At 39.8% G+C, this 27,011-nt stretch overlaps 1 protein-coding gene and 1 pseudogene across 4 annotated transcripts; both read right to left on the bottom strand.

The window, feature by feature from the left end:
* Positions 1-8,021: 8,021 nt before the first annotated feature.
* LOC126616135 (membrane steroid-binding protein 1-like) lies at positions 8,022-9,320 on the bottom strand (annotated as a pseudogene).
* An 8,162-nt stretch (positions 9,321-17,482) lies between these two features.
* LOC126616134 (linoleate 13S-lipoxygenase 2-1, chloroplastic-like) lies at positions 17,483-25,439 on the bottom strand. 4 transcript variants are annotated; one of them, XM_050284130.1, is made up of 10 exons: positions 24,744-24,845; positions 22,779-22,844; positions 21,868-22,136; positions 21,191-21,428; positions 20,527-20,847; positions 19,972-20,057; positions 19,738-19,848; positions 19,362-19,663; positions 18,956-19,222; positions 17,483-18,435 (listed from the first exon to the last, which is right to left on the bottom strand). In XM_050284130.1, exons 2-10 carry the CDS (start codon positions 22,792-22,794, stop codon positions 17,676-17,678), a joined length of 2,370 nt encoding a protein of 789 aa, XP_050140087.1. In that variant the 5' UTR covers positions 22,795-22,844; positions 24,744-24,845; the 3' UTR covers positions 17,483-17,675. The 4 variants fall into 4 exon arrangements, with proteins under 4 accessions (XP_050140087.1, XP_050140085.1, XP_050140086.1 ...); XM_050284128.1 differs by lacking the exons at positions 22,779-22,844; positions 24,744-24,845 and adding an exon at positions 24,882-25,439; XM_050284129.1 differs by lacking the exon at positions 22,779-22,844 and having other exon boundaries at positions 24,734-24,826.
* Between the last annotated feature and the right edge of the window lie 1,572 nt (positions 25,440-27,011).

Below are 27,011 nucleotides of genomic sequence, written 5' to 3'. Positions count from 1 at the left end.
CGTTGAGGTGGGTTTCTAAGTAGAGGACCTTTCAGCGAAAGAGGAGGCCGGGGTTGGCGGAGGTGCTTGGGTGGGGTGGGGGGGGGTTGCGGGGGAGGTGAGGGTGGGGTGGGATGGGGTGTTTGGGTTATAGGGAAGGGGAAGGGCTCAAAGAAGAAGATGAGGTTTTTTTTTTTAATAGGATAAATTATTATAATATTTTAAATGCAGAAAATAAAATAACAATTTGCCACGTGGCATAAATTTGACAATCACGTCATCACTTAACGAATTTTCTAACGGATATATGAAATTGAAATAAAATGATAAGTAAATGTATGAAATTGAAATGTTTTAAAGATGTTGTAAGGAATTAAAATCGATCACAAACCTGAGGGGATAAAATATAATTTACCCAACAAATATAATAGGTTTTCATATTTTTATTTTGTTGAATATTAAGAGGGGTGTATTCAATTAGGATTCTGAGAGAGTTTCAGGAAATTATTAATTCCAGGGGTATTTAATTAGGATTTTAAGTGATTCTCTGAAATTCTAGGTGTATTCAATTAGAATTTCAAAATAGTTTATTAAAATCCTTAGAAATCCAGGTGTATTCAATTAAGATTTTAAAGAAGTTTATAACATTACAGGTGTATTCAATTAGAAATTGATTTTAAAGAATTTGAGAAAGTTAAAGAATTAGAGGGAATTTGAGAGATTTCGTAGTGTATTTTAAGTATCCACAAATCTCACCTCTTCCCATGAGATTTCGAGGGAATTGAATCAAAATTTTATATGGAATCTCTACAAATCAATTAAACTCCATAAAAATCCATGGATTTATAAATCCATTAAAATCTCTCACATTCTCAATTGAATACACCCCCTAAATTATTCGGCCCTTAGACTTCGTACCTAGCTCGGCTCCTGGTGATAAAGAAAGAATTTCGAAATTTATCTTGAAGTCTTTATCTTTAGCAATCATATGTTGTTTGTGAACCGTTACCTCCGCATCAGGAAATAATTTAATCGACATTTGGAATCTTGGATTTTGGTTTGGATTTATGCACTCCTTGACAAATGATGTCTGTTTTGGTGGGTGGGGTGGGGGTCCCACTTCAGCATTAGAATGAAAAACTCGTAGGGTGCTTGTAAGCCAAACTGCTTTGATATCATAAAAAAAGTTATGATTATATCATAAAATTAATGGACAATATAAAATAGCTCTACCTCTTATAAAAATCTTGCATCGTTTGCTCCATCACCAACGTGAGATTTTGTCATCACATTCTAACACTTAAACGAGATGCAAGAAATAAGATTAGGACAAAGCTGAAGTGTGGGCCGGAGCAGACAAAGAGGCGCTGGGTTGGGCTTGGACAGCCGATGGTTCAGTGAGTAGAGGAGTCTGGGCAGGGCAGTGGTAGAAGAAGCAGGCCAAGCATAAGGAAATGAGCTTTCGTTGAAAACCACATGGCCGTGAAATGTAAACGTGATTAGTGGCAGTATCCAAACACCAAATTGTGCAACAAATGGTATTTTCTCCCCACAAATGGTAGTTTAATACTATTTTTCCATTAATTAATACTATTTTTCTATTAATTAATGACTGCAGATATAAATCCCTTTGTAACACTATTCCATTGGGATCTTCCCCAAACCTTGGAAGATGAGTGTGGTTTCTTAAGTTCACATAAGTGAAAAATGTTATGTTTCTGTTTGGGTTAATATTTGAACTTTGGGCTGAAGGAAGAGAAGCCCGAAAAAGAAGCCCAGAAGGCATGACTCTGCTCGAAGGACCAGCATCAAACCCATTCGCCCAGTCCAAGGCAAATTGATGATTCCACATTAATGTAAGAGCAAGTAGGAGTAAGTAGCCTACATGGAAGTGACACTTGATGGAAATCAACCTACTCTCAACCCAAAAGCACTAGTACGTAAATTGTTGATGAGTCACTACCCTTCAGTTGCTTTCGGGCAAGAACCAAGTTGCAAGCAGTTAGGCTAATTCACCTATAAAAGGAGGAAGAGGGCCCAGAGACAAGGACACTCAACCAATCAAACAAACAAATACACAAACTCTGCTCAAGCCAGATTTGCATACGAAGCTGTAGTCAGCCCCCAACCTCAATCCTTTTCAAGATCAGCCCTCACAAAAACCATCTTTTGTCTAGTTTAATAGTTCTGCTGCTCACCAGTAGTATCGATTCTCTTGTGTAAATTTATTTGTCATCCATCCTCTTTTAAAACCCTTAGATCCCTGTAGTTGCAAAGAAAAGAAACGGCAAAATGTCCAGCCTTGCCTAACAAGGTTCAATCTTGCCCGATTCCCTTTGTTTTGTCTTGTAGTTAATAGATCTGGTGTTGTAATGAATTCCCTAGTATGTATTCAAATCATTTTAGGTCTTTTAATGATCCAAAGTTCAGCTTACTCTCAGATCTGGTTTTAGTTAAATGGTTTTACTATCTTAAGAGTGAATCCACTTAATGCCTTGATTAGATCCGAACCTTTGCCCTTTTACCATACAAGATAAACAAAAGTCCTTGATCTCAAGGCATAGAAAAGAATCTAATGTGGACTTAACCCATCCACGACAATCCTTTGATAATGAGAAGTCAGAGTAACTTGGGGCGCAAGTAATCGACTTAAATCTACTCATTTTACATCTGCCATACTGAGATGGTAGTGGCACGCCTCAGCACTTAAGTTAGTTTTGATTGCGAGCCTCACGGCCGATACTTAAGGCCCGACAAAGGCACATTTCAGAATTAACTCTGTCCTCTTCTTGCAAGCCCGACGAACAAAGCGAGAACCCGACAGTCAACCAAAGTGCCAACTCCGCGGGGAGCTGTGTGCTCGAGCCAGGAACGCCCACCGGCAACATTCCTGCCCGAACAGTTTCATATGTTGTTCTGCTTTTTAGCATCCAATTTCTATTCATGAATTATTACATGATCATTGCAGAAAGCATTTTAGGGACTATATATACCGAGCTTTGTTATGAAGAATTCGGTGATCGGGTGAATCATTGGATCACGTTCGATAAGCCATTAGCTTCTATTGTGGCTGGTTATGGAATTGAAGATTTGGCACGTGGACGATGTTCCGATTCGCTCAAAAGCAGCTGCACAGGTGGAGATTGAGGACTTGAGCCATATTTGGTCACACAACCAGCTTCTTGCTCATGCTGTTGCTGTTAAGTTATATTTCCAAAAATATCAGGTGATATCTAAGAGCTATAAATCACTTTCGATCTTATGATGACATAAAATATTAATTGTTTAACAAAATGCTGTGACATGTGCAGGCATTTCACAAGGGATTGATAGGGGTGACATTGGTGTCACTTAGAGTCCTGGATTCTTTTTTTCTATATTTTTTTTTTTTTGGAAATTTACGACGGTACAAGAGTAACTTTATTTTTCTAATAACGGCTTGTGACGTCCAAGCATGCTTGTTCCCGGCCTAATGGTTTCGAGCACAACTTGCATTCAAAGACTCAATAGTTCATGGAATTCTGCAATTCATACTAAGTATCGCATTTTGTTACATTCTTCGTTGATACGAGAGCTAGAGTCGTTTTGACAGTCCTGAATTCTTATAAAATAATGGGCCACAAAACTATTAAAGTCACCTAACAATAGCATGTTATATAAATCAAACTCTTGCAACCTGTTCATATTTACGATAATCGAACTCACTTGTAACCGCCGTGAAAGTAAGTGGATTTCACGTGTATTCCAAGTTCGAGCTGATGTGCAAGTTCGTAATTTTTTATCCCAATTTTTTTGTTATCAAATGAGATGACATTCTTGAGGATCCCATTGGGCCCATACATGAGTAAACGAAACCATGCATATATGCACATCAGTTGGCATCTAAAATATCTTAACAAACAGATGATTTGAAGAAAATTAAAAGTGCAGCCTGTAAAACTGTAAACACGGAAAATTCCTGAAACGAAAGAGACAAGAATAACGTGCACAAACAAATATTTGTATTTTTGATGATTTTGGGTTACAATCTCTCTCTATTTTGATCCTCTGATTCGATCTCCATAAAGTGTGTATTTGTGGATGTATGATTGATCCAAAGGGCCGTTGGGCTTGATCTAAGGATGAACGTTCTTCAAGGGCCGTGGACTTGATCTTGAAGGTGGATTTGAGCGGATCTTCAAAGGGGCTTTTGGGCTTGATCTTTGAAGAACAGTGATGAACAGATCTCCAAGGGCTTTTGGGCTTGATCTTGAAGAACAGTGATGAACGGATCTTCAAGGGCTTTTGGGCTTGATCTTGAAGAACGGTTGGATGTGTGGATTTGTCGACGTTGTTGATCCAAAGGGCTGTTGGGGCTTGATCTTGGATGAACGGATGATGGACGATGGTGCTTTCTTCAAGGGTCGTTGGGGCTTGATCTTGAATTGGTGGATGGTTGATCCAAGGGCTGTCGGGGCTTGATCTTGGAAGAACAATGAACGAAGAACGAAGAACGAAGAACACTTTCTTCAAGGGCCGTCGGAGCTTGATCTTGAATTGGTGGATGATTGTTGATCCAAAGGGCCGTTGGGGCTTGATCTTAGGATGAACGATGAACGAAGAACGCTTTCTTGATTCTTCGGGAACCTGGATGCTTGAGAGTTTCGGAGTTTCAGAGCTTCAGAGCTTCAAGAGTTTTGCCTAATGATTTTGGTTCCCCCAAATGAATGAAATGGGCTTGTATTTATAGAAATTTCCAAGGCCTAATTTTGAATATAATATTCCAGATGAAATAAGTCGTTTCTGCCAGGTGTTGACACGTGTCCTATTTGATGACTTTTCCAACTCATTTCAATTTTCATTGAGTCACACGCTACGTGTAAAATTTATGTAATACATGAGCGTTGACACTTTGATTTATCGGTCAACATTTATTTATCGAAATTTCGATGTCTACAAATGCCCCCACTTCAAGTCGCGTCGTGTACATGTGCTTGTCGCGTGTATGAGATGCGTTTTGAAGTCCCTTACTGTAGATGTCGATCTAAGGGCCGTCGAGGCTTGATCTTGAATTGGGCTTAAGATTTCTTCAAGGGCCGTTGAGGCTTGTTCTTGAACTTTCGTTTGAAATTTCTTCAAGGGCCGTCGAGGCTTGATCTTGAAGGTTGAAATTGGACCACAAGGAGCTTCATGTGGCAGATGATCTTTGGCTTTGGTAGTGAGTGAATCGACACGTATTTTGTTGCGCTTGTTGACTTTCCACAGCTTTGATCTTGAACTGGGTTGAAGGATTTTCTGGATTCCTCCAATTGTTGATTTTCCACAGCTTATTCTTGAACTAGGTTTTGATTCAAGGGTGGTAGACACTTAATCTTGAATCGGACTTGTGATTTCTTCCAGGGCCGTCAAGGCTTGATTTTGAATTTGGCTGGAAGCTTCTTCAATGGCCGTTGAGGCTTGATTCTCGAAGGCTGACTCGAACACATGGCAAGCAGGCACGAGGTGAAGGTGACGACTTGTTGCTTTGTTCAATCTTTCTAATTCACACCTGAGCAGTTTGGTCAATGGTATGATCTTCAAGATTGATGGGCTCTTCTTCCAGTTGGTGACTTGATCTTTAAGGATTTGATTCAAGGGTGGTGAATCTGCACGTACAGCCCACAACGCCTAGTAAGTTGACCCAAGAATTTGAGGGTCAAAACGAGTTCACCGTCCTCAGGCAGATGCGGCATCTTCTCGAGTTCTTCATCTCAGACTCTTTCTGCTAAGTTGACTGTGCATGCTGCATTCTTCTCTGCTTGTTTCTTCAGGCAGATATGGCAGCTTCTCGAGTTCCTCAGTTCGGACTCTTTCTGCTGAGTTGACTGTGCAGACCGCATTCTTCTCTGCTTGTTCCTTCTGCACGTTGTCTCCACATGCTGCAAGGTATCATTTTCACTTGCCTTATCTATTCTTCAGGCAGATGTGGTAGCTTATTTGGAAGTACAGCAGCAGTGGGAGACGAGTCCTCGAGAGCAGTGCTAGGTAGGCAATCAGGGAAGGGTTCCAAACAGTCGGTTCCTTACCCAATCTTGAGTGGAAGTTTCGGCATATTGTTTTCTTTATCCTTGTCTTTGTAAGTAAGAACAAGGACAAAGGAAAGGACAGGGGGAACGCATGATATGAGATACTCTTGCTTTCTACCCTGGTGATATGAGATACTTTTGCTTTGGAGTCATCGGCTTGCAGAGGCACCCCAAGGAATAAGGAACATTGAATGACTCGAGAGGCTTCGTTGGGAAAGCATTTTTGGAGATGAAGAAAGGCTCTGCATGTCTGCCTTGCTATGGAAGGTGAAGGTGGACAGTTATAGGAGGTCCCTTAATACCTGTAGAGGTACTATTCTTTCACTCGTGTCGGCAACTAACGCGTGATTGAACAGTAAACTTCACGTGCTTTCTCCTTCACCGAAAATCTTCGACAAATTGCCCGTGATTTGCGTAAAGTTGAGTGTGCATATGACAGGTGATGACGCGGCTGAAAAAAACTGGCGCCTCTTCGATAACTGGGATTGGCGCTTCGACAAAATTACCCGTGATTTCCGCAAAGCTGAGTTTGCATGTGATGGGTGCTGACGTGGCTGAAAAAGACTGGCGCCTCTTCGATATCTGGGATCGGCGCTTCGACAAATTGCCCGTGATTTTCGCAAAGCTGAGTTTGCGTGTGACGGGTGCCGACGCGTCTGGAAAAGCAAGATGCTTCTCCGATTTCTGAGCTTGCCTCTTCGATTTTTTAATGGCCTCTTCGAATTCTGAGCTCGCCTCTTCGATCTCTGAAATGCCGTCGAGTGTTGATTTTATAGAGGCACGCAGTTCGTTTCAAAGCACACTTCGCTTGTGAAAACTCCCCTCTTGTACTTCTAAGCTCTTGATTTGTCTGATCTCTTCTTCCTTCAACACTTTGAAAATGTCTGGACCCTCCGACCGTCGTTTTGACTTGAATCTTGGTGAAGAGGCAGTCCCGCCTTCTCCAGACAACATATGGCGCCCATCATTCATATCCCCTACTGGTCCTCTTACCGTTGGGGATTCGGTGGTGAAAAATGATATGACTGCTGCGGTGGTGGCCCGGAACCTTGTCACTCCCAGAGATAACAGACTACTTTCCAAACGGTCTGATGAGTTGGCTGTTAAGGATTCTCTGGCTCTCAGTGTGCAGTGTGCAGATTCTGTGTCTAATATGGCCCAACGCCTATTTGCTCGAACCCGTCAAGTTGAATCATTGGCGGCTGAAGTGATGAGTCTCAAACAGGAGATTAGAGGGCTCAAGCAGGAGAATAAACAGTTGTATAAACTCGCACATAGCTATGCGACAAACATGAAGATGAAGATTGACCAGATGCAGGAATCTGATGGTCAGATTTTACTTGATCATCAGAGGTTTGTGGGTTTGTTCCAGCAGCATTTGCCTTCTTCTTCTGGGGCTGTACCGCGTAATGAAGCCTCAAATGATCAACCTTCAGTGCCTCCTTCTCCTGGGGTTCCGCCGAGTACTAAGGCGCCACCTGATCGTCCTTGAAGATACCCTCTTGTAAATTTGATTTGATTTGATTTGATTTGATTTTTTTTTTTTTTTTAAGGTATGTATAATGCAAATTTATGTAAAATTTCCAGAAAAATAAATAAAATGGACTTCTATTTCTCTCAATGCATTTTTTTTTTTTTTGCTATATACATACATATATTATGTATGTATGTATATATATATATATGTATATTTTTTCACGTGGACTCATCCACCATTCCAAAACCCTTCCCCTTTGCATGGTGCTAGCCACCAAGAATCCACCCTTCTCTCCTTTTTTTATTTATTATTTTTTTTTATTATTTATTATTTTCTTTTCTTTTCTTTTCTTGCCCATGGTGCCAGATGCACCATCTTTTTTTCCACATGGTGGTGCTGATCCACCAAGATTTTTTTATATTTTCTTTTCTTTTCTTTTGCCAAAAGCATCCCCTTTTTTTTCACGTGGTGACAGATGCACCACCACCTTTTTTTTTTTTTTTTTTTTTTTTTTTGTATTTCTTTCTGTATAAATTAGGATGGTGGGTAGAGGAATTTGCAGGGAGCGGACGAAGACGGACGGAGAGCTTTAGGCAGCAGCCATGGCGGAGCAAGGAGGAGAGGATGAGGAGCTGGAGAACTTGGGCAGCAGCCATGGTGGAAGAAGACGAAGGAGTGGAGTTCGTGGTGCATGCAGGAAGTCTCAGCCTTGAAGTAGACGAGGGCACGACTTGCCATATTTGTGTTTGAAGGGCGATAAGTACTGCCTGGCGTTTCGTCTCTGCGTCGCCATTCTTCATCCTCTTCATCAAATGCAATGTAGCAGCGGTGGAAGAGACAGATTGGGTGTTTCACATGCAGGGAGGAGCTTGGGCCATGCAATTCACCCACTTCTCTGCCGTGTTGAGATTATGCTTCCTCGTGCGGATGATGCTGATGAACTGGACCTGGTGGCGTAGCTCCTCACTGGTGAGAACTCGCCAAGAAGGTGGTGTCTGATGAACTCGAAATTTCGAGACCTGATCAATCATGATATTCCTCTCGAGCTGGAGATCGGAGCCGACGTCTCCACGGTACCTTCTAGTGGATTCTCCTTCAGTTGCAGGAACGGTGCTCTTAATAGATCCGACCTTGCTATACTTGCTCATGAACTTGTATTCCCCGTCCTGCAAGGCCTCGAGTTCGAATTGACTAAGACCAGAGATATCACCAGTCAGATCTTTGTCTTCAAACGACATTTTTGCAAGAGCTATGCTAGCATCTTTCTCCGCGAACAGTGCGTAAGGCCCACCAGGTCCATAAAACGTCCTGCTCTGGGACATGTCATAGATCTGACCCTTGATAGCCATGAGCAGAGGCTTCTTGGAATCAGAGGCTTCAATTCTTTTTCGGTGATCTCGTCGAGCTGGACGGGAGGACGATATAAGGATGCAAGTTTACCTTGAACAGCATTTGCTGAGGATGTATCACCTTGGTCCGATTCCCATACCCCAGGATGCTTCATTTCCTCCTCAAAGTTACGGAAGGCAATTACAGAACCCTGTTATGAAAATCTAGCCCTAGGTGCTCCATAGAGCGACATATCGTCAAAAAGAAAGTCCCTTATAACAGGCATAGGAGCGCGCACCTCATCATCAGCGAATTGTTCCGCATTCTCATTCACACCAGGAAGTGCCACGTTTTCATTCACACCAGAAGCTTGTTCGGCCAACTGATCAATACTTTCAGTCGGTAACGGCGTCGCCTTGGTCATTATCCCAGCTTCATTACCCACGTAAAAGGTTGAATTGCTTCCTCAAGCTTACACCCAGTGGCCTGCAGAAACTGCCGCGCCGTATCGGTGGTCTGGCCGACGGTGATCTCCAAAAACGAAGAGACCAGAGTCTGCTGGTCACTGACTGACATCACACCCTCCATCTCTCGATTGGCAATGAGTTCTGTTCTTCTGAGATTTTGTTTCTCTCTGAAATCCCTGGTTGCAGATCTCGCACACGTACCGATCCGATTCGAGTAGGGTCTTGGAGGACAGAGACACCACTTCTGCATCCGGATCTGGTGTGCCTGCAGGTCCAGGTAGCTATGAGGCACGGGTGGAAGAAAGACACGGGTTCAGCGGTTGCTGGAATTGAGTTGCGGCGGCGCTGGTAGACGCGGGGGTTGTAGCGACAGGTATGTGGACTTGCTCCGGGTGTACGCACCATATGCAATACGTGGGGTTTGGTGGAGTGAGGCAGCCATGGATGACGACTTTGGCGTGAAGAGTGTGAGGATGGGCAACTAGGCTTGTCCGGACCATTGTTGGCCCAATAGCATTGTTGATGCTGGAGCTTGGTGTTGGGCCGAGACGTAAATATATACGTTTCCCTTTTCTTTTTTTTTTTCTTTTTTTTTTTTTCTAAATACATAATAACATATGTATTCATTTTTTTTTTTTCGAAGAAACTGTAATTTATTTTGTACAAAGAGAATTGCAAATTTTCTTAACAAAATAAATTTGTAATAAAATTGACCTTCTTTAATAAAACATTTATTCTTTTTTATTTTGATGTGACTGAACTCGAAAAATTGAACATTCGAGTTGCCTACGTACCCCTCCAAAGAAGAGATCAAGTCGTAACGTAGTTCAAATACTTTTTTTTTGGATTTTCCCTTTTTTTTTGTGCCGTTTGCAGTTTCGGCTCATGCAGGCAAGGAGTGTTGGTGTCGTTTGCAGTTTCAACTCGTGCAGACAATGAGCATTTGGTGCTGCCTTTTATGCTCATGCAGACCAAGAACGTTGGTGTTGCCTTTTATGCTCGTGCAGACCATGAGCGTTGTGCCATGCAGTTTAGGCTCGTGCAGGCGATGAGCTTTGTGTCCTACAGTTTAGGCTCGTGCGGACAAGGAGCTTTGTGCCATGCAGTTTAGACTCGTGCGGGCAAGGAGAACTGGTGTTCGTCAAGCGATCCGGGAGAGTTGTTCCTCGCAATCTTCATAGCAAGGAGCCTTGACTGAGTAGTTGAAGAAGTCTTCTGGGAAGGTGTCACGCATCGTGATGGGGATGGATGATCTTCGTGTCAAAGTTTCATTATCTCCAACACTTTCACATTGTTCTGGAGGTTGACAATAGCTGATTTGCCCCCTTTCCCATTGGTGAACTTGTGGAGAAGACATATGCTTCTTGTGCAGTTTCTTCGGAGTGACATAAGTCCATCCTTCAACTTCACTCGGCTTAACTGGCATGTTTTTGGAGCATGCCCCCAGCGATTGAGGTGAACATTTTGAGTTAACAGAGCCGGAAGTGACGTCTTCTTCCAGGATTTCGTCTTCTTTGTCTTCTTGGGCTTTCTCTTTAGTGCGGTCCTCTTGGGTTTGTTGCCGTGAAGATTGGCCGGTGTAGATGATGGTGCGCCTCCTTACCTTCAGTGGTCCTTTTGTGTCGACTTCCAAAGTTGCTTGGCGCTTCATCTTTGAAGGAATCAAGCTTTGAACATCGTCTTTTCCTGCTAGACTGTCGAGCTTCTCTCCCTTTGGCGTTGTCTTCCTGTTTCTAGAAGGCTTCTTAGTTTCTTCAAGTATGTCCAAAGCCGACCGTTGCGGAGGAGATCTAGCTGTGCCGCTTTGTTTCTTGGGTTTTGATAACCTTTCAAAGACTGATCTTTGCGGTGTTGGCGTCTCAAGCCTTTTGAAGACGGAATTTTGGTCTCGACCACTGATGTGATCAAGTGCTGCAATTCTAGGTTTTGAATAATTCAGCCTTTCGAAGACTGAAGTTCGAGGGGCGGGTTTAGGCTCCTCTTTTGGCCTTGTGGCTTGTGGTCTTGGCTTCCTCGTTTTTTTGTAGGTCACCGTTGTCCACCCTTTCTTATCACCAGTAAATGCATCTTGGTTGCTTGCCCCCGGTGATGGTTGTGTAGGAGGTGCCATGTGACTTGAACATTGACGGGAATGGTCATGCATGCTTCGGAGATACACAGGATCGAGTGATTCAAACACGATAGTAGTAGTGTGTGCCGCAACTGTGTCTTCGAGGTCAAGCTCGATTTCCCCTTATTGTGCTAGCTTCAGGATGAGATCTTTCAGTACGAAGCACTTTTCCGTTGGATGACTGATGAAGCGGTGGAATTTACAGTATCTTGGACTGTCGGTACGATTCATCTCTTCCGGCCGTCTGCATTCAGGCAAACTGATCACCTTCTTGTCTAACAGGTCATCCAGCATGGCAACCACATCAGAGTCGGGGAATGGATAAGCCTTCTCCTCAAGCTCCTTCAAAGTGCGTCTACGCATCTCTTGATCACGAAAGCCTTCGGCTTGAATTGCCTTGCCTCGTGTAGGGATTTTGACGGGAGCTGTGTTGACTGTCATTGCTTCTTTGGTGGATTTCCACGTAGCCTTCTCCACCTTCGGCCCAAGAACTTTGTCGTTCTTGTAGTCGGCGATCGGTTCCTTCTTCCCATGATGGGCGATGCTTAACTCCATGTCATGGGCACGGGTGGCCAATTCCTCGAAGGTCCGTGGTTTAATGCCTTGAAGGATGTATTGCAAACCCCATTGCATGCCTTGGATGCACATCTCGATTGAAGAAATCTCAGAGAGTCTGTCCTTACAGTCGAGGCTTAGATTACGCCATCGGTTGATGTAGTCCATGACTGGCTCGTCCTTCCACTGCTTTGTGCTTGTTAGCTCTAGCATGCTCACAGTGCGGCGGGTGCTGTAGAAGCGATTGAGGAATTCCCGCTCCAATTGCTCCCAACTGTTGATGGACTCAGGCTCCAGATCCGTGTACCACTCAAAGGCGTTTCCTTTCAGCGAGCGCACAAACTGCTTGGCGAGGTAATCCCCTTCGGTTCCTACGTTGTTGCAAGTTTCAACGAAGTGGGCAACGTGCTGTTTCGGGTTTCCCTTTCCATCAAATTGCATGAACTTTGGTGGTTGATAACCCCTCGGCATCCTTAAGGCGTCGATCTTCTTTGAATACGGCTTTGAGTACAACCCGGAGGTATTTGAGCTTCCTTCGTACTGTGCCTTGATGGTGTTGGTGATCATCTCTTGCAGCTGCTGGATAGAAAGAGATCCCATGAGTGCCGCTGCTTGATCTGGCTCGGGCTTCGCATCGTTTTTCTCCACCTGAGGCTCATCTTCTGGGTTAAGGTTTTCGTCGTCCTGTGGCTCCAGTCGGCTGACGAGTGCAGCGATTTGCAAGTCTTTTTCTTCCACAGTTCGGGTTAGCCTTGCGATTGCTTCATTCATTTGAGCCAGCTGCTCATCGATTGAAGTTGCTCCAATGGTCATGACTTGCATGGCTGAACCGTCGCTTGAATCGGCATCGGAGAGCATGGATTCGGAGTATTTCCTTGGGTTTTCCCCCCTTGGTGCCCTTAGTGAGGCTAAGGTGATCAAAGGCTCGTGCCTTGGGTGCTTTTGTTCCCTTGGCAGAGTTGATGCAGAGGTGAAAGAGGCGGTAGAAGTAGCTCTTGCCATGCTTCGAGTCGTGATGCCTAAAGTGACACCAGTTGCGACGAGGACGCTTTTGTTCTTTGCGCCGGTTGCGGGAACAGTTTGAGCCTTCCTTGATGCCATTAATTTTGGAAGTGCGCTTGAATTTCTTGAACGGAGAAAGAGATGAGAGGCAGAGATTGTCCCACTGGGCGTGCCAATTTGTAAACACGGAAAATTCCTGAAACGAAAGAGACAAGAATAACGTGCACAAACAAATATTTGTATTTTTGATGATTTTGGGTTACAATCTCTCTCTATTTTGATCCTCTGATTCGATCTCCGTAAAGTGTGTATTTGTGGATGTATGATTGATCCAAAGGGCCGTTGGGCTTGATCTAAGGATGAACGTTCTTCAAGGGCCGTGGACTTGATCTTGAAGGTGGATTTGAGCGGATCTTCAAAAGGGCTTTTGGGCTTGATCTTTGAAGAACAGTGATGAACGGATCTCCAAGGGCTTTTGGGCTTGATCTTGAAGAACAGTGATGAACGGATCTTCAAGGGCTTTTAGGCTTGATCTTGAAGAACGGTTGGATGTGTGGATTTGTCGACGTTGTTGATCCAAAGGGCCGTTGGGGCTTGATCTTGGATGAACGGATGATGGACGATGGTGCTTTCTTCAAGGGCCGTTGGGGCTTGATCTTGAATTGGTGGATGGTTGATCCAAGGGCCGTCGGGGCTTGATCTTGGAAGAACAATGAACGAAGAACGAAGAACGAAGAACACTTTCTTCAAGGGCCGTCGAAGCTTGATCTTGAATTTGTGGATGATTGTTGATCCAAAGGGCTGTTGGGGCTTGATCTTAGGATGAACGATGAACGAAGAACGCTTTCTTGATTCTTCGGGAACCTGGATGCTTGAGAGTTTCGGAGTTTCAGAGCTTCAGAGCTTCAAGAGTTTTGCCTAATGATTTTGGTTCCCCCAAATGAATGAAATGGGCTTGTATTTATAGAAATTTCCAAGGCCTAATTTTGAATATAATATTCCAGATGAAATAAGTCGTTTCTGCCAGGTGTTGACACGTGTCCTATTTGATGACTTTTCCAACTCATTTCAATTTTCATTGAGTCACACGCTACGTGTAAAATTTATGTAATACATGAGCGTTGACACTTTGATTTATCGGTCAACATTTATTTACCGAAATTTCGATGTCTACAAAAACATAAATGAAATGAAGAATAACCGTAGAGATAAAGGGGGCTTTTGTATATTGCAGATATTCGATTGGTTGCAATTGAGCTTGATTAGCTCTCAAGCTATCACATCAACCTCCTAGCAAACTCAGTTGTACCCGGCTCTCTAAATAATTTTTCTGACTGGAACCTTATTCACACATCTTTTTTTACATCCCACATATTATTTGTTAAGTTTTATCCTGACAACTGAAAATTAAGCAGTGTATATAAAAAATAAAAAGGAGTGTATGAACAACACTTTTACTCCCTATGTTATATTGCTTAAACTTAGTGACCGTTTGTGTTGCTACGCGTAATGGAATCCCCATTGGGCCAATGGTGAGTATCACATTGATAAAGTCTTATAATTTCCTTTTGGACATACCTTCAAATAATCATTTGATTAATAATCCGATCCAAGGGATGATAGCTAGAGGATTTAGAAATTTAATCCTATATCGTTAATGATCTTGCAGGCTGCTTCACCTTATATTTATCCGAAGGGCATTAGAGATATTTTGCTCTATAGGAAGACAAAATATCATATAACCTTCATAAAGTTATAAAATTTGGTTGATTCCAATTACATAACTTGAGAGATTTTATCGTATTTATTGAAGTCCTAAAATACCATAGATCACTATCACTGCAAACTTGCAAAGATGGTAATAAGTCCACTGAAATAATTGAACTTTGATTCTTGTTGAAAGGGCTCACTATATCTACTTATATATGATAAGAATAATGCTAGGGAAATAAAATTGTAGATTAAATTTGTAAATTAAATGACATGAAAAGTGATGATTAAATTATTAATTAAATATTGATTAACGTGTTTATTTCTTATTAGTGATACATTATTTAGTTTACCTAATATTCCTCAAATGACAAATATCAATAAAATATCACATATATACAATGCTGAAAAGTCGCTATCTTGTCATGGTTTCAACGATATTCACTCTTCCTCTAGCTCTATCTCTAAGCAAGATCATCATCATCAGATTATCCCCAATCTTGAAAGATGACAAACTACATATAATTCATTACTTCCTATATGACCCACAGTTATTTATAGCTAACAATTGGAGATAAACTTTTTGCATGTGATGTTGGCATTCATCAGAAAATATGAGAATAATACAAAAATGAAATATTGAAGAACGAGAAAAAATCCATGCTGTATTGTTCACCACCAGTACAAGTCCAACTAATATTAGTAATCTCCCACACATATCCAATGTTAGAGAATGGAGGTTTTTCACTAGTGTGTAAAATATCTTTCTAGTGTTGAAAGTACTCGTTAGAGAATAAAAGTTTTGTATTAGTACTTAAAAGATCTTGAGCCTATTGTCTCAATTGATTTTGAATTTAAATGCTTATATATCTAATATGGTATAAAAGCAAAGCTTTCCGCACGTTGAACTTAGTATTTATTCAATATGTGTCGGGTTTATACATAACTTAACACAAATATATTTATGTGAGAGTCACCAAATAATATTGAGATCCAACCACATAATGCAGTGGAGGTTATACAGAATTAGCATTCCACCATATACATGTGTGGACCAAGATTTTCCAAGACTGGTAAGCTTCCGAATTCAAACTATAGGATGAAGTTCACTAATCTCTTTTGTGTCACCCTAAAAATCACATCTCCTTATGTAACCGAATGAGTACAACACAATACCAATAAATAGAACATTTGTAGCCACAGAATTAGGACCAACTTGGAAAAGCATATGATCCTTTTGTTGTGACAAAAGACATCTTGATAAGCTCGTAGTTTTGTCGAAAGATGCTTGCATGGGTTCATCATGTTCACATGTATTTGGACCACATTAGCATACGTTCATTGTATTTGCTAGTTGCACCGTGTACACTTAAGCAACCACGGACTATTATTGACTGATGTATACGTTTATATATATTAGAGTAAACTGCCGATTTGCCCCCTGAACTATCACCAAACTTTAGATTTGCCCCCTGAACTTTTTAATTGGAAAATTAAGGACTTAAACTAATTTTTTTGGCCAATTTGCCCCCTGCTGTTAATTTTTCATTCATTCCATCCAAATTTCTGTTAAATGGAAGCATATGCACAACATGTGTGGGTAGTTCGGTCACTTCATTCTTTAAAATAATTGAAAACCTTAGATTTCTAAAATATAAACATATGCAAATATGTGTGATTCTATAGCTTTTCTGTCTGAAGGTCTAGTGAAATGACGTTTTTGTCCACAAATGAGAGTTACGTGGTTTGCACATGATAAGAGTTAACGTTAATTTGGATGAAATTTATGAAAAACTAACGGTAGGGGGAAATTGGCCAAAAAAATTAGTTTAAGTCCTTAATTTTCTAATTAAAAAGTTCAGGGGGCAAATTGAAAGTTGGGTGATAGTTCAGGGGGCAAATCGGCAGTTTACTCTATATATTATGACATGCTAACTCGACAGCTTTCACGCTCAAGATGTATTGCCTACTCTATGTGCATGTACTTGCACTAGTGCCCAAATTATTGGTTAGCTAGAGAAATAGTAGTTGATACCAATTTACAATACCCAATATCTGTATTGTGCCTAATATTTTGTGGATATATATTATTAATGTTGACATTGTACTAGCAATTGTAGATTGGGAAGTATCAAACTTTTATTGGCTCAATAATAGCAACGGAATATTATTCATAAACTTTATTTTCAGCTTTCATATGTGAGTGAAGATATAGAAGAGTCTCACATTGGTGAAAAGAGAAACATTGCAATGGCTTATAAGAGGTTGGGTTACTTCTCATATTGCCAATTGGTTTTATGGTGGAAACCTTAACTTTCTTTATAGTATTAGAGCCAGGTTGGCCCATGTGTTTGGTTTGAAAATTCACCACATGTGAGGTTGGGCTACTCTCCATATTGCCAAAAGTCCGGGCAAGGTTTCTCCTTTCACTAATGTGAGACTCTTTTATCTTCACATTCTCACATCATAAACTTTATTGTTCCCTTCCGTTGAGAGACGCCTTATGATACTCATTCTATAACTTTTTTCAATGATCCATACCCTCTATATTTTTGTATATTATTCATAGACGTCCTTGAAAAAAAAAATTAAACAAATCCAAAACCATTAAGACATTCAATTGTAGTGAAGAAAATAGACGAATATGGTTTTTCAAATAAACACTAATATGACTACCATTTAATCCAACGGTCTCATGGTTTCAAATTTGGGAGATTCTTGGTATTTGTTAAGGAAGACCTAAAAGATGACGGTTGGATCGTTGAAATACGATGTGGAGTAGGCCCTATAAAGTAAACATATATCAAAGTATACAAGCACTTTTTATTCCTTAAACTATTGCTACTAAAACAAATCAGTTCCAGCTTTCTACATTGCATAATTGTGGAGAAAGCTTGATAATATCATTGTCAGAAGTCATATGAGTTAAACTATATATGCAAACGAAAGACAAAAAGAAAGATAAAGAGTAAGGACCAAAAACACACAAGAAAGTTCCTAGTTCAAATAGAGATGCTATATGGAACTCCCTTTCCGGTAACCCCAGGTTGAGAAAAGGGTTTCAAAAGCTCGTAAGGCAGAACCCCAGCTCCATGTCGGTTCTTCAACTCACTGTTGGCATTTCGATCATCGATAGATCCTTCCAGCGCCAACAACCTCCCTTTAAACCGTTCAAATGCCGCCTTTATAACGGGCTCTTCAGCCCACGCCTGCTCCATCTTCTCTCCAATGTACTCTTCATCCGGTGAGTGATTCGACAAAATGTCCAAAACAGCCATGATTCTTGTTGCTTGGATTTGTGAAGGAAAGCATTGCAAAAGTGCACTTTCAGGCTTTTTTATGAAATTTTTCCAATCCTCTTCTGAGGGGTCCTCAGTGGGCACATTGGTCCTTGCAACTGTTGGCCTGTTAGGAAAATAACCTCCATAGGCATACTGGCCAAAGTTGACAGCTGCATGGTGACCAGATGCGACCCAAACCATTGTTGTGATGATGCCCATTAGGTCTTCCGGAGTGTTGAGTTCTGGCCACCATGGCTCATCTTTTTTGTCTGCATGGCCAACTGTTTTGATTTCTGTCCACCATGCTTGGAGCTCTTCATCAGTCTGGACAAGGATGGAGTCGGGGTAGTAGTGGTTTACGTAGTCAGTGACCCATTGTTTAATTGCATCCCATAAGAGGAGACCATCATTGGCAAAAGGGTAGTCTTCAATTGTTAGCCTTAGGCCATGTGGAGCAGTTGGGTCCTCAACAGCCATGCCCCTAGAATTACAATATAAACATGCATCGTCACCAACATGTTAGTTAAATAGTACCTTTAGAAGAAAACTAGAATATTTGAAAAGTGAAATGTTGTTTTCATATTTCTAAGGCTCAGCGGTCACAAGAAAAGTTGACAATATATAATCACTGATATTAGTTCTCAAGTGGAAAAAAGAGCCTATCAGATTCTAGTAACCGCAAAAGCACTTACGTATTTTTTCCACTCACCACTAATTAATAAATTTTTTTCGTACCGATAATAAAAATAAAAATTTTTCACCCACTGCATCTTGTATAATATTCAAGCATTAAGCCATCTCGATGTCATTAACTAAGGCACATGCAAGTTTGACATATTTAGTTGTCAAACTGTCAATCTGAAATATATTTTCTAACAAGAATTCCACATGATCAATGTCAATTGATAGCATGTTAATTAAGATAATATGTCAGACAAGAGACAATTCCATCACATTGTGTAGAGCTATACACAGCCAGCTAAGAGAGTAAATGAAGTTACCTTCTAATAAGGTCTGCTGGGAGTGCCTCTTGGTCAAACCGCCATTCCTTCCCATAGGCAATAGAGCAAAGCTCAAGGGAGTACTTTCCGGGAGAAAATGAGGTTTCGATGATGCCGTCAGCATTGATGAGTGAATCACGAGCAAGAGAATTAATCTCCATAGTGTATCTGAAATGGGGATGTAACAATCTATAGATTGGGTGCATGACACTCAGTTGTCGATTTGTGGCGATTATGTAGGGTTCTGTGGCACAGTGTGTTCGAAGCCTGCAATAATCGATTCCCTGAGAAAATTGGACGAATGGAACTATTTCGACTGCATTATTGTACCACAATTGTGTATGATCACGTTATTTACTAGTGTAAGAAAGTGATTGATGTAATATCAATTCTATTTATTTATTACCAATGACTAACAAGCTGATGATAACCAGAATCGTGGGCAAGGACATGAGCTTTAGCAAGCCTCCAGAGCCAGACATCCGTGGAGTTCCACGCCGGTTGGAAAACTTGCTTCCATTGTGGCTTTCCGTCCATTGGTGGCCTTGTCAGCTCAATGACCAGTGGCCTGAGTGTGCCTTCTGGGGTAAGAAAAAACAAAGTCCTCGATCCATATAGTGTGGTACCTTCGAGCTTTCTTACTTTGCTCACATAGGGTAAAAACAAATCATGATAATCTAAAATAAACAACTTCTTTTCTCTGATGGCCTGCATGCATATAACGAATACGGATGAATAATATAACAAATCAGACTATCGAACGAGAAAATATATATATCTACCTCAGTAATGGTTGCGAAACCTCCAATTTCTCTCTCAATTATTTCATTGGTGATAGCTGATTCAGGCGGGCCATATATCGCTGGGTCCAGTTCACTCTTCAATGGCCATTCCTACAATTACATTTTATTTATTTTCATTTGTTTCAGAATTTTAATTTTGTCAAAAATGTGACGAGCATAAAAAATTAAGTTAAGACTCAGTAAAGTCACTGTACAGAGGTAAGTAACTCATACCGTCACCAACTTGATGCTGTATGGGTTGAGACCTGCAAGAGTCTGCCTACCAAACTCCTCGTCCCTAAACCAAAAGAATTTGTCCCCTAATGCTCCAACGAAAAATAGTTCAATTAACTAGAGATAAGGAGAGAAAGTAAATGAAGTAATGCATACCGCACTCAAAAGTAAATAGAGAATATTTAATATTTTTATTTTCTTTTTTCCTAAAACAGTCTTATGACTATATGAAAAAAGAACAATAAGATTAGAACAAACGTGGTTATTGCTAGGATAACTAAGACAACATACGTGATAAAAGTGAAAAAATGTCACTCTCTGTATTGGTCACAGTTTTTGCTGTCAATTTTATCCTTTTGTCACGCTTTTTATATCTATTATCTATCAGTATCCAAGCTTGCTTAGTGAATTACTTATTTTCTTCAAGTTTCACTTAATTAACAGTTGTAAGATTCATTATCCGATAATAAATATGTTAGAATGTATGTCAAAAGAAACAATTTTTCTTACGAATATAATACAAATATATTAGTGTGTGAGGCTGAATTTACTTACTATTCATCGTTTCTGGGGGTACAAAACGTAAAACGTCATCTCCAGTAGCCATAACGTTGACTAGCCTGGGAAGCAGGGCTTTGAGAACCCCTTGTTCCTTGAAGGGAGGCAAGTGAATCCCCTCGTGAAAAAGTGAGTCTATGGCCGTGAAGTACTTGAAGCCAAGATTAGTGTCGGCAATCGCCATCTCCAGCGATGGTACCAATGCGTGCATCACAGAGTACAACGTCTTTGCTGAAAATGTTAGCTGCTTTACCTCTGAGAAGGCTTCATCTCTAGGAACGTACCAATGTTTTCTGCTCCTTTTCTCCGACAACGGATCTGTATGTATAACCATTGATTAATAATAACTTTAAGATAACCATTTAAAAACAATTTTCTATTGTCATAAGCTAGCTAGAATATTTTTGATGAAATTGAGGTTTCACCATAAAACTAATCGGCAATATGGGGAGTAGCCCAAGATCATAAAAGCCCTTAACTAGATTTGTCCCTCACCGATGTGGGGCAAACTCTCCACACACCATCAACCCTCAACAATTTTCACTATGATCAATTATTATTTGAGTTTGTGTCATTGGTCTAAATTCATAATTTGATAACATAACATGTCAGACTGTTTAGCATTAAAATATGTAGTATTCGACGTGCATGTATTTGGTACCTGTGTCACATGGTGGTCGTCCAGTTCTGCAACGTCTGGGATGCGGGAATTCTTTGCCACCAAGTACTGGTCTTTGGAGTCTTAAATTCTTATCAGGATCACCAAGATCGTTGTAAACATCATAGTCATATATCCTCTCAAAGCTCTTCCGCTCTCCTTGGCCATTCCCTCGCAAAGTCAAGAGCTCCTCTTCTCTTAGCCTCACTAACCCGCTTGGTGTTTGAGATGGCAAGTATGACTGTTCCACACATGCACAAAATAATGCACCATTCGAAACGAAGATCAAGATCAAATGGTTAAAAAATTGCAGTTTCGTTTTAAGTAAGAGTAATAACTTAAAATAATAATAATTGGTAATCCTCATTTAACTCTATTCCACCATTCTTCACCAAGCAAAATTTTACTCCATCTTGAATATGATGTCAACATACTAACATACTGAACCAACTAAATAAGTTGTTAGAAGCTTTTTTATTAGAAACACGACAAAAAATTTACTAAAAATCGATTTGTTTTTTGTTTTTTTTTACAAAACACTTTTTGTGCTATTATAATCAAACCTATTTTGTCATATGTAAGTTTTGATGACTGATATATCCATAGTGGCATGCCATGTCAGCATGTCATGTCATCACTTTAGCCATAGATATAATATATGTGATTGGGAAAAGGCTGACCTTGTTTGTGAAAAAGACCCTCTTTTCAGGATTGTCATACTTGGAGTGAATCCAAGAATTACAGCTATGATGAACAGAGCCACATGGGAGGCCATCGACGACAATTTCCTTGAGAAACATCTCCTTGTGGTGCTCATTCTCTACCAAAATAGCACCTATCTCCCCAAAATCTACTGGTACTTTGATATCTGTCTCGTATATTATCTCACCTTCCTGTCGGCGACTCCTGTGTGCATACCCCGCAACCTTCTCCTTCTCCTCTCCGGTTTCTTCATCACAAAGCGTAACAAAATATTAAATCTTCTTTGTTATTAAAAAAACAATTTTTGCTGGAATTTTAGATTGTTAATTGCACTTCGCATATACATTTTAACAGAACTTTGAAATTTTAGCTATGGTAGGAGAAATTCGTCGGACTATTCTGGGACCATGAACAAGTCTCCAAACTCCAAGTTTTTGCTTCCTTCATTTTGGTTTGTCGGGATCCATTTGTGAAGTAAAAAATAACGGTTGTCCTTTCTATAATGTTTAGTTAGCAACCCATACAATTCTTACCATAAGATTCTCATCGGTTTGATTGATGGTCCTATAAATGATAATATCTATGATGGTATATCCTTCACTCGCTATCTCCTTTTCTCTTCGGAAATATGGTACTAACACAACAGCCTCCACATATTTAACAGATTATTACTCATCAAGTATTGATCAGATAGAAGGAAGAAATTGATAATATATATATATATATATATATATATATATATCAATTGTTATTAACACTTTAAAATTTCCTTAAGCACTCTTTACAAATGTATTTTTCCTTCTAAATATCTGTATATATTAAACGATATTGTTAGTGGGTTAATAGTTAGTTGACAAGGGAGGGGGAATCAGGAGGATCAAACCCTCACCAGAGTGCATAAACATAAGTGCTTTGTGCCATGAATAAGGATCATCTCCGGATCCTTCAATCACATCTGTTTATCGTACATCATACAGTTAGTTTTCGTCAAATACTGTTTATATTCAATTTTAAATATAAAAAATTACAATGATTTATGACCACACGATGTATGATGAACTGACGTGATTGGAGAATCTCCAGGATCCTCGCAAAGAGGATCCAAAGAGGATCCTCATTCTTGTGCCACTGCAGTAAAAAGCGATATGCATATACTTTATATATTTAAATGATAGAAAATGTTAGGCAAATCACATTTTTTATATATGGGAAATTTAATTTGAACTCATATAACTCCTTTCTACACCCAACTTATACTTTAAATATGAAATATCTTCACTATCCTATTGTATAATTACCATTAAGTACAAGATGAAATTAACAATAAAAATAAAATTTATCAATAAACCCACCCAATAATCAAACCCTACATAATCTTTCTTTTACGTTCTTTCCTGGCAAAAATCCTAAGACACTCTTATAGACCTTTTTCATCGTCATCATCACTACCACCACCACCATCCACCAACCCCACCACCATCATCATCATCTGCACCACTACTCATCACCTGCAGAAAACTTGCTTTTACTTATGCTACTATTGCTGCCAAAACAACAAGCAGCAGCTGATCAAGATAACACCTAGTTCTAAATCAAGTGTTTTTCTTCAATTTTAACTATTCATTTTAATTAAGTAATTAAAGTTAATTTTAATTCTTTAATTAACAAGTTCAGATCTTACTCATGTTTAATTAGTAGTCTTGCTATGTAGATGCACTGCAAACATGTGAGAACATGATAATCATTGCACTTCGCTTCATTTTGTTTGTGAACTGTTGAGTGTTTATAATTAGTCCTGTGATCTTATTATTATTTTATTTTATATATTCTGAAAGAGTTTCCATTTCTCGGTTTCTAACTTTCGTGCATGCTTGCTAGCTGTTATTCCTAGTACTTCAAGTCGGCTTGCAAAATATGCATGCATTTGTTAAACTAACTAGGATTTGATAAATTTGGTTTGACTCTCATAGTCTCATGGCAACTGTGTTTAATTAGATTAATAGATTTAATTAACATGGATTTTCATGAGACCGATCCAGGTAGCTTCTAATGTGAAAACATGGGTTTATAAATGTGCATATTGAATTGAGTCTGTAAGAGTAGTATTGGTAGTAAATTGGGTTTAAAGAGAGATTAATAGTTTGATAAAAATAATATGGGTGTAAATAGTAAGCTGGATGTAGAGATAGGTTATATGGGTTCAAATAAAATTTCCCTTTCTATATTAGTATATCATCTAATATGACAAGTGATATATACTATATGTCATGTTAATTAATGATTTTATCTTATCAGATATTGGTTGTATAATTCATTTGTCACATCATACAATCCACCAATATGATATAAATATGTGGTCTTCCAAGTATTACTGTTAAATAATTTTTGCTGTTAATTTTTTTTTATTAGGAATGCCATTGTTTTTAGGAGAACGAAACGTGACTTTTCATGCCATTGAATTAAAAAATATATGGACAAAAACTTTCACATATATTTTCATTTTATTGACACAATACCTGACGGTAAACCTGTGTCATATAAGTCATTTTCCATTTTTAGGCCACAATTGTATGTAAACACTTTTATGGGCAGATGATGTGAGAAGCAAGCCATTTAAAGAAATAAGAATATATTATTTTTTGGATTTTCTAAGCCAATAAAAGAACCCTAAGCCACAAAGCTCCGCTACCACCCCACCACACCGGCGATCCCTCTCTTCTTCTCTCTCTACTGTTCTATCTCTCTCTTACCCGTCTTTTTGGGTTTGATTTTGCTTGCACAAATTTGAAGAAAAATAATAATAATAACTCATAAGCATAGAGAAAGATAAAGAGAACGAGAAACCTAAAATCACCATTGACATCAACTTCAAAGCGTATCTGGTGCGGGAGAATGAAAGAGAGGGAAAGGGCCGGCGGTGGAGTGGGGTGGCTAGCTAGCTGATGGGTAGGTTCATGCTGTGCCAAACGCTATATACATTATACATACTTACCTGGATGAAGCTCAGCGCTAACAAGCTCCAATAAGAGCGATTGACCGAGCAAATCTGTTATATCATCAAGTCCTCGGTTTAGACCAAGGTTTGAGAGAAAGCCTCCGACTGTAAGCGTCACGGTTAGGGTGGCCTTAACACTAATGAACTTCTTGGTGACGACTTCAGTAGTCACAATGGTGGTGGTGGTGGTGGTGGTAGGAGGAGGAGTGGGAGTAATAGGGTTTGGAATCGCAGTAGTAGTAATTCTAGTAGTAGTAGTAGTAGTTTTAGTCGTGGTAGTGGGAGTATTACTGTTATCACTACTACTACTACTACTTGTGGCTTTTATGCTTCTGTATTTTTCGGGTAGGAAGGAGGGCCTTGACCAGACAGGAAAAGAACTTCCGGCACTGCCATGGATAAATGGCTTGTGAAGGAAGAGAGTTTGGGCGGATTTTGATTGGTGAACTTGGGGATTCAACATCTCTTTATTTGCGCACAGGGAGAGGGAGTGGAGGGGGAGAGGATAACGAAGATAAGAGTGTGTCTCATATGTTTGTTTGGAGAGTTAGCTACGTGATCATTATATAGAGAGCAAGAGAGAAGCATGTGTTATTAATAATTGTGAATGGCATATATAGATTCCTCCCTATTGGGAATTTTGGACCACGTGAAAAAATAGAAAACATAATTGTTTGAAATATAAAATGAAGATTAATGTTTGTATTTGTATTGTTTTTATTTTTTTTATTTTGAAGGGATATAGGATTTCATTACCTCAAAAGGTCAACATAGTGCATACATGTAAAAAGAGGTGACTAAAAAAATAACTTTATATGGGGTAAATCACATGGAAACCCAGTAAATGCTAGGGAGATTAACTTTTTAAACCAAATTTTATAAATCATGCTAGCTCATTGTGAGGCTTAGCCCATTCCTCCACTCCCTTAGTTAGATAATATCATTTGTTCAAAAAAAATAAATTATAAATCATATAACTTGGTTGTCGATAATTGGATTGTTACTTAATTGTTGATTAACGTGCTCATTTCGTATTGATAATACATCATATGATTTGCAAATTTGGTCTACCTAGCCTTAGTGGAAGAAAAATTAAAAGCTACACAAGCCTTTTATTACATTCTTTCAAATATATTGTCATCAAATAAACAATCCGTAAGCCATGGAGGACCCGAGCTCTCCCAATAGGAGAAGCCACTGACATTGAACAAAATTATCTTCCGCCGGAAGAGCAATGTTGCTAATACCGAGATAGAGTGCTGTTGATTCAAAATTCTCTGCCTCATCAAATGTCTGCTCTCAAGGTGAATGGTTCTAGTGGTTCTAGTGGTTCATCTTCTTCCAATACACAGGAATTTGATCATTTGTCCTCTGCTACTGTTGGTACTCTCAATGGTCTTTATGTGCCTCCATTAGGGCTGGGTTCAGTTTGTTGCCAAAATCGAAACTGAACCGAATTTTCGGTTCAAAAAAGTTCCGGTTTTTTTCGGTTCAGTTTTTTTCGGTTTTGATTTTTTTCGGCTCGGTTTCGGTTTTTTTCCATGAATTTTTTTTTAATCTGGAAGAAATCTGCAACGATTGAGCAATGGAGATGCAGAAACTTCTGCATCAAATGAATACGAACTGGGACGATCGGCCATGGATCTGACATTATTGGGTGTCGGTGCGTATTTCTTGTTGTGGATCTGAGAGCTCTCGCAGAGAAAATGCATGCATGTGTTAAATCTTTTGATTTTTCCATGAAAATAAACCCAATAGAACTAAATAGCAACCATGAGAGTTTTTTACCTTGGGGGTTTATTTTTAGTCCCAAAGCTCTCGCCAGCCATGGAACACTTATGCATCTGCTGCCAAATTGGAAGATTAAAAGAAAAACTTATGCATCTGCTGCCAACATGCAAAACCCCAACAAAATAATTAAAAGAAAAAACCCCCAAAAACACGCAGAAACAACAACAAAATAATTAAAAGGAAATCTGCAACAACAACAAAATAATTAAAAGGAAATCTGCAACAACAATCATGGTTTGGAAGAAGGATTCCGCGAGGAGGACAGGAGAATATTGGAGAGAGTGATTTGGAGGAAGAGATGAAGGGGAGAGAGAGAGAGACATTGAGGAAGCAAAG

Source organism: Malus sylvestris, chromosome 3 (assembly GCF_916048215.2).
Source record: "Malus sylvestris chromosome 3, drMalSylv7.2, whole genome shotgun sequence".
In the NCBI taxonomy this organism is placed as follows: Eukaryota; Viridiplantae; Streptophyta; class Magnoliopsida; order Rosales; family Rosaceae; genus Malus; species Malus sylvestris.
The sequence above is the reverse complement of the archived record's forward strand: the minus strand, read 5'-3'. Positions and strand labels throughout refer to the sequence as shown.

What these genes read in the sequence shown, in the direction of transcription:
- LOC126616134 (XM_050284128.1), bottom strand. Translation starts at nt 25,347, where the DNA reads ATGTTGAATCCCCAAGTTCACCAATCAAAATCCGCCCAAACTCTCTTC. An exon ending in ACGACCACCATGTGACACAG is followed by an intron (nt 20,848 to 21,190) that starts GTACCAAATACA and finishes TTATACATACAG; the next exon opens with ATCCGTTGTCGGAGAAAAGG. An exon ending in GTTTCGCAACCATTACTGAG is followed by an intron (nt 19,664 to 19,737) that starts GTAGATATATAT and finishes ATATGCATGCAG; the next exon opens with GCCATCAGAGAAAAGAAGTT.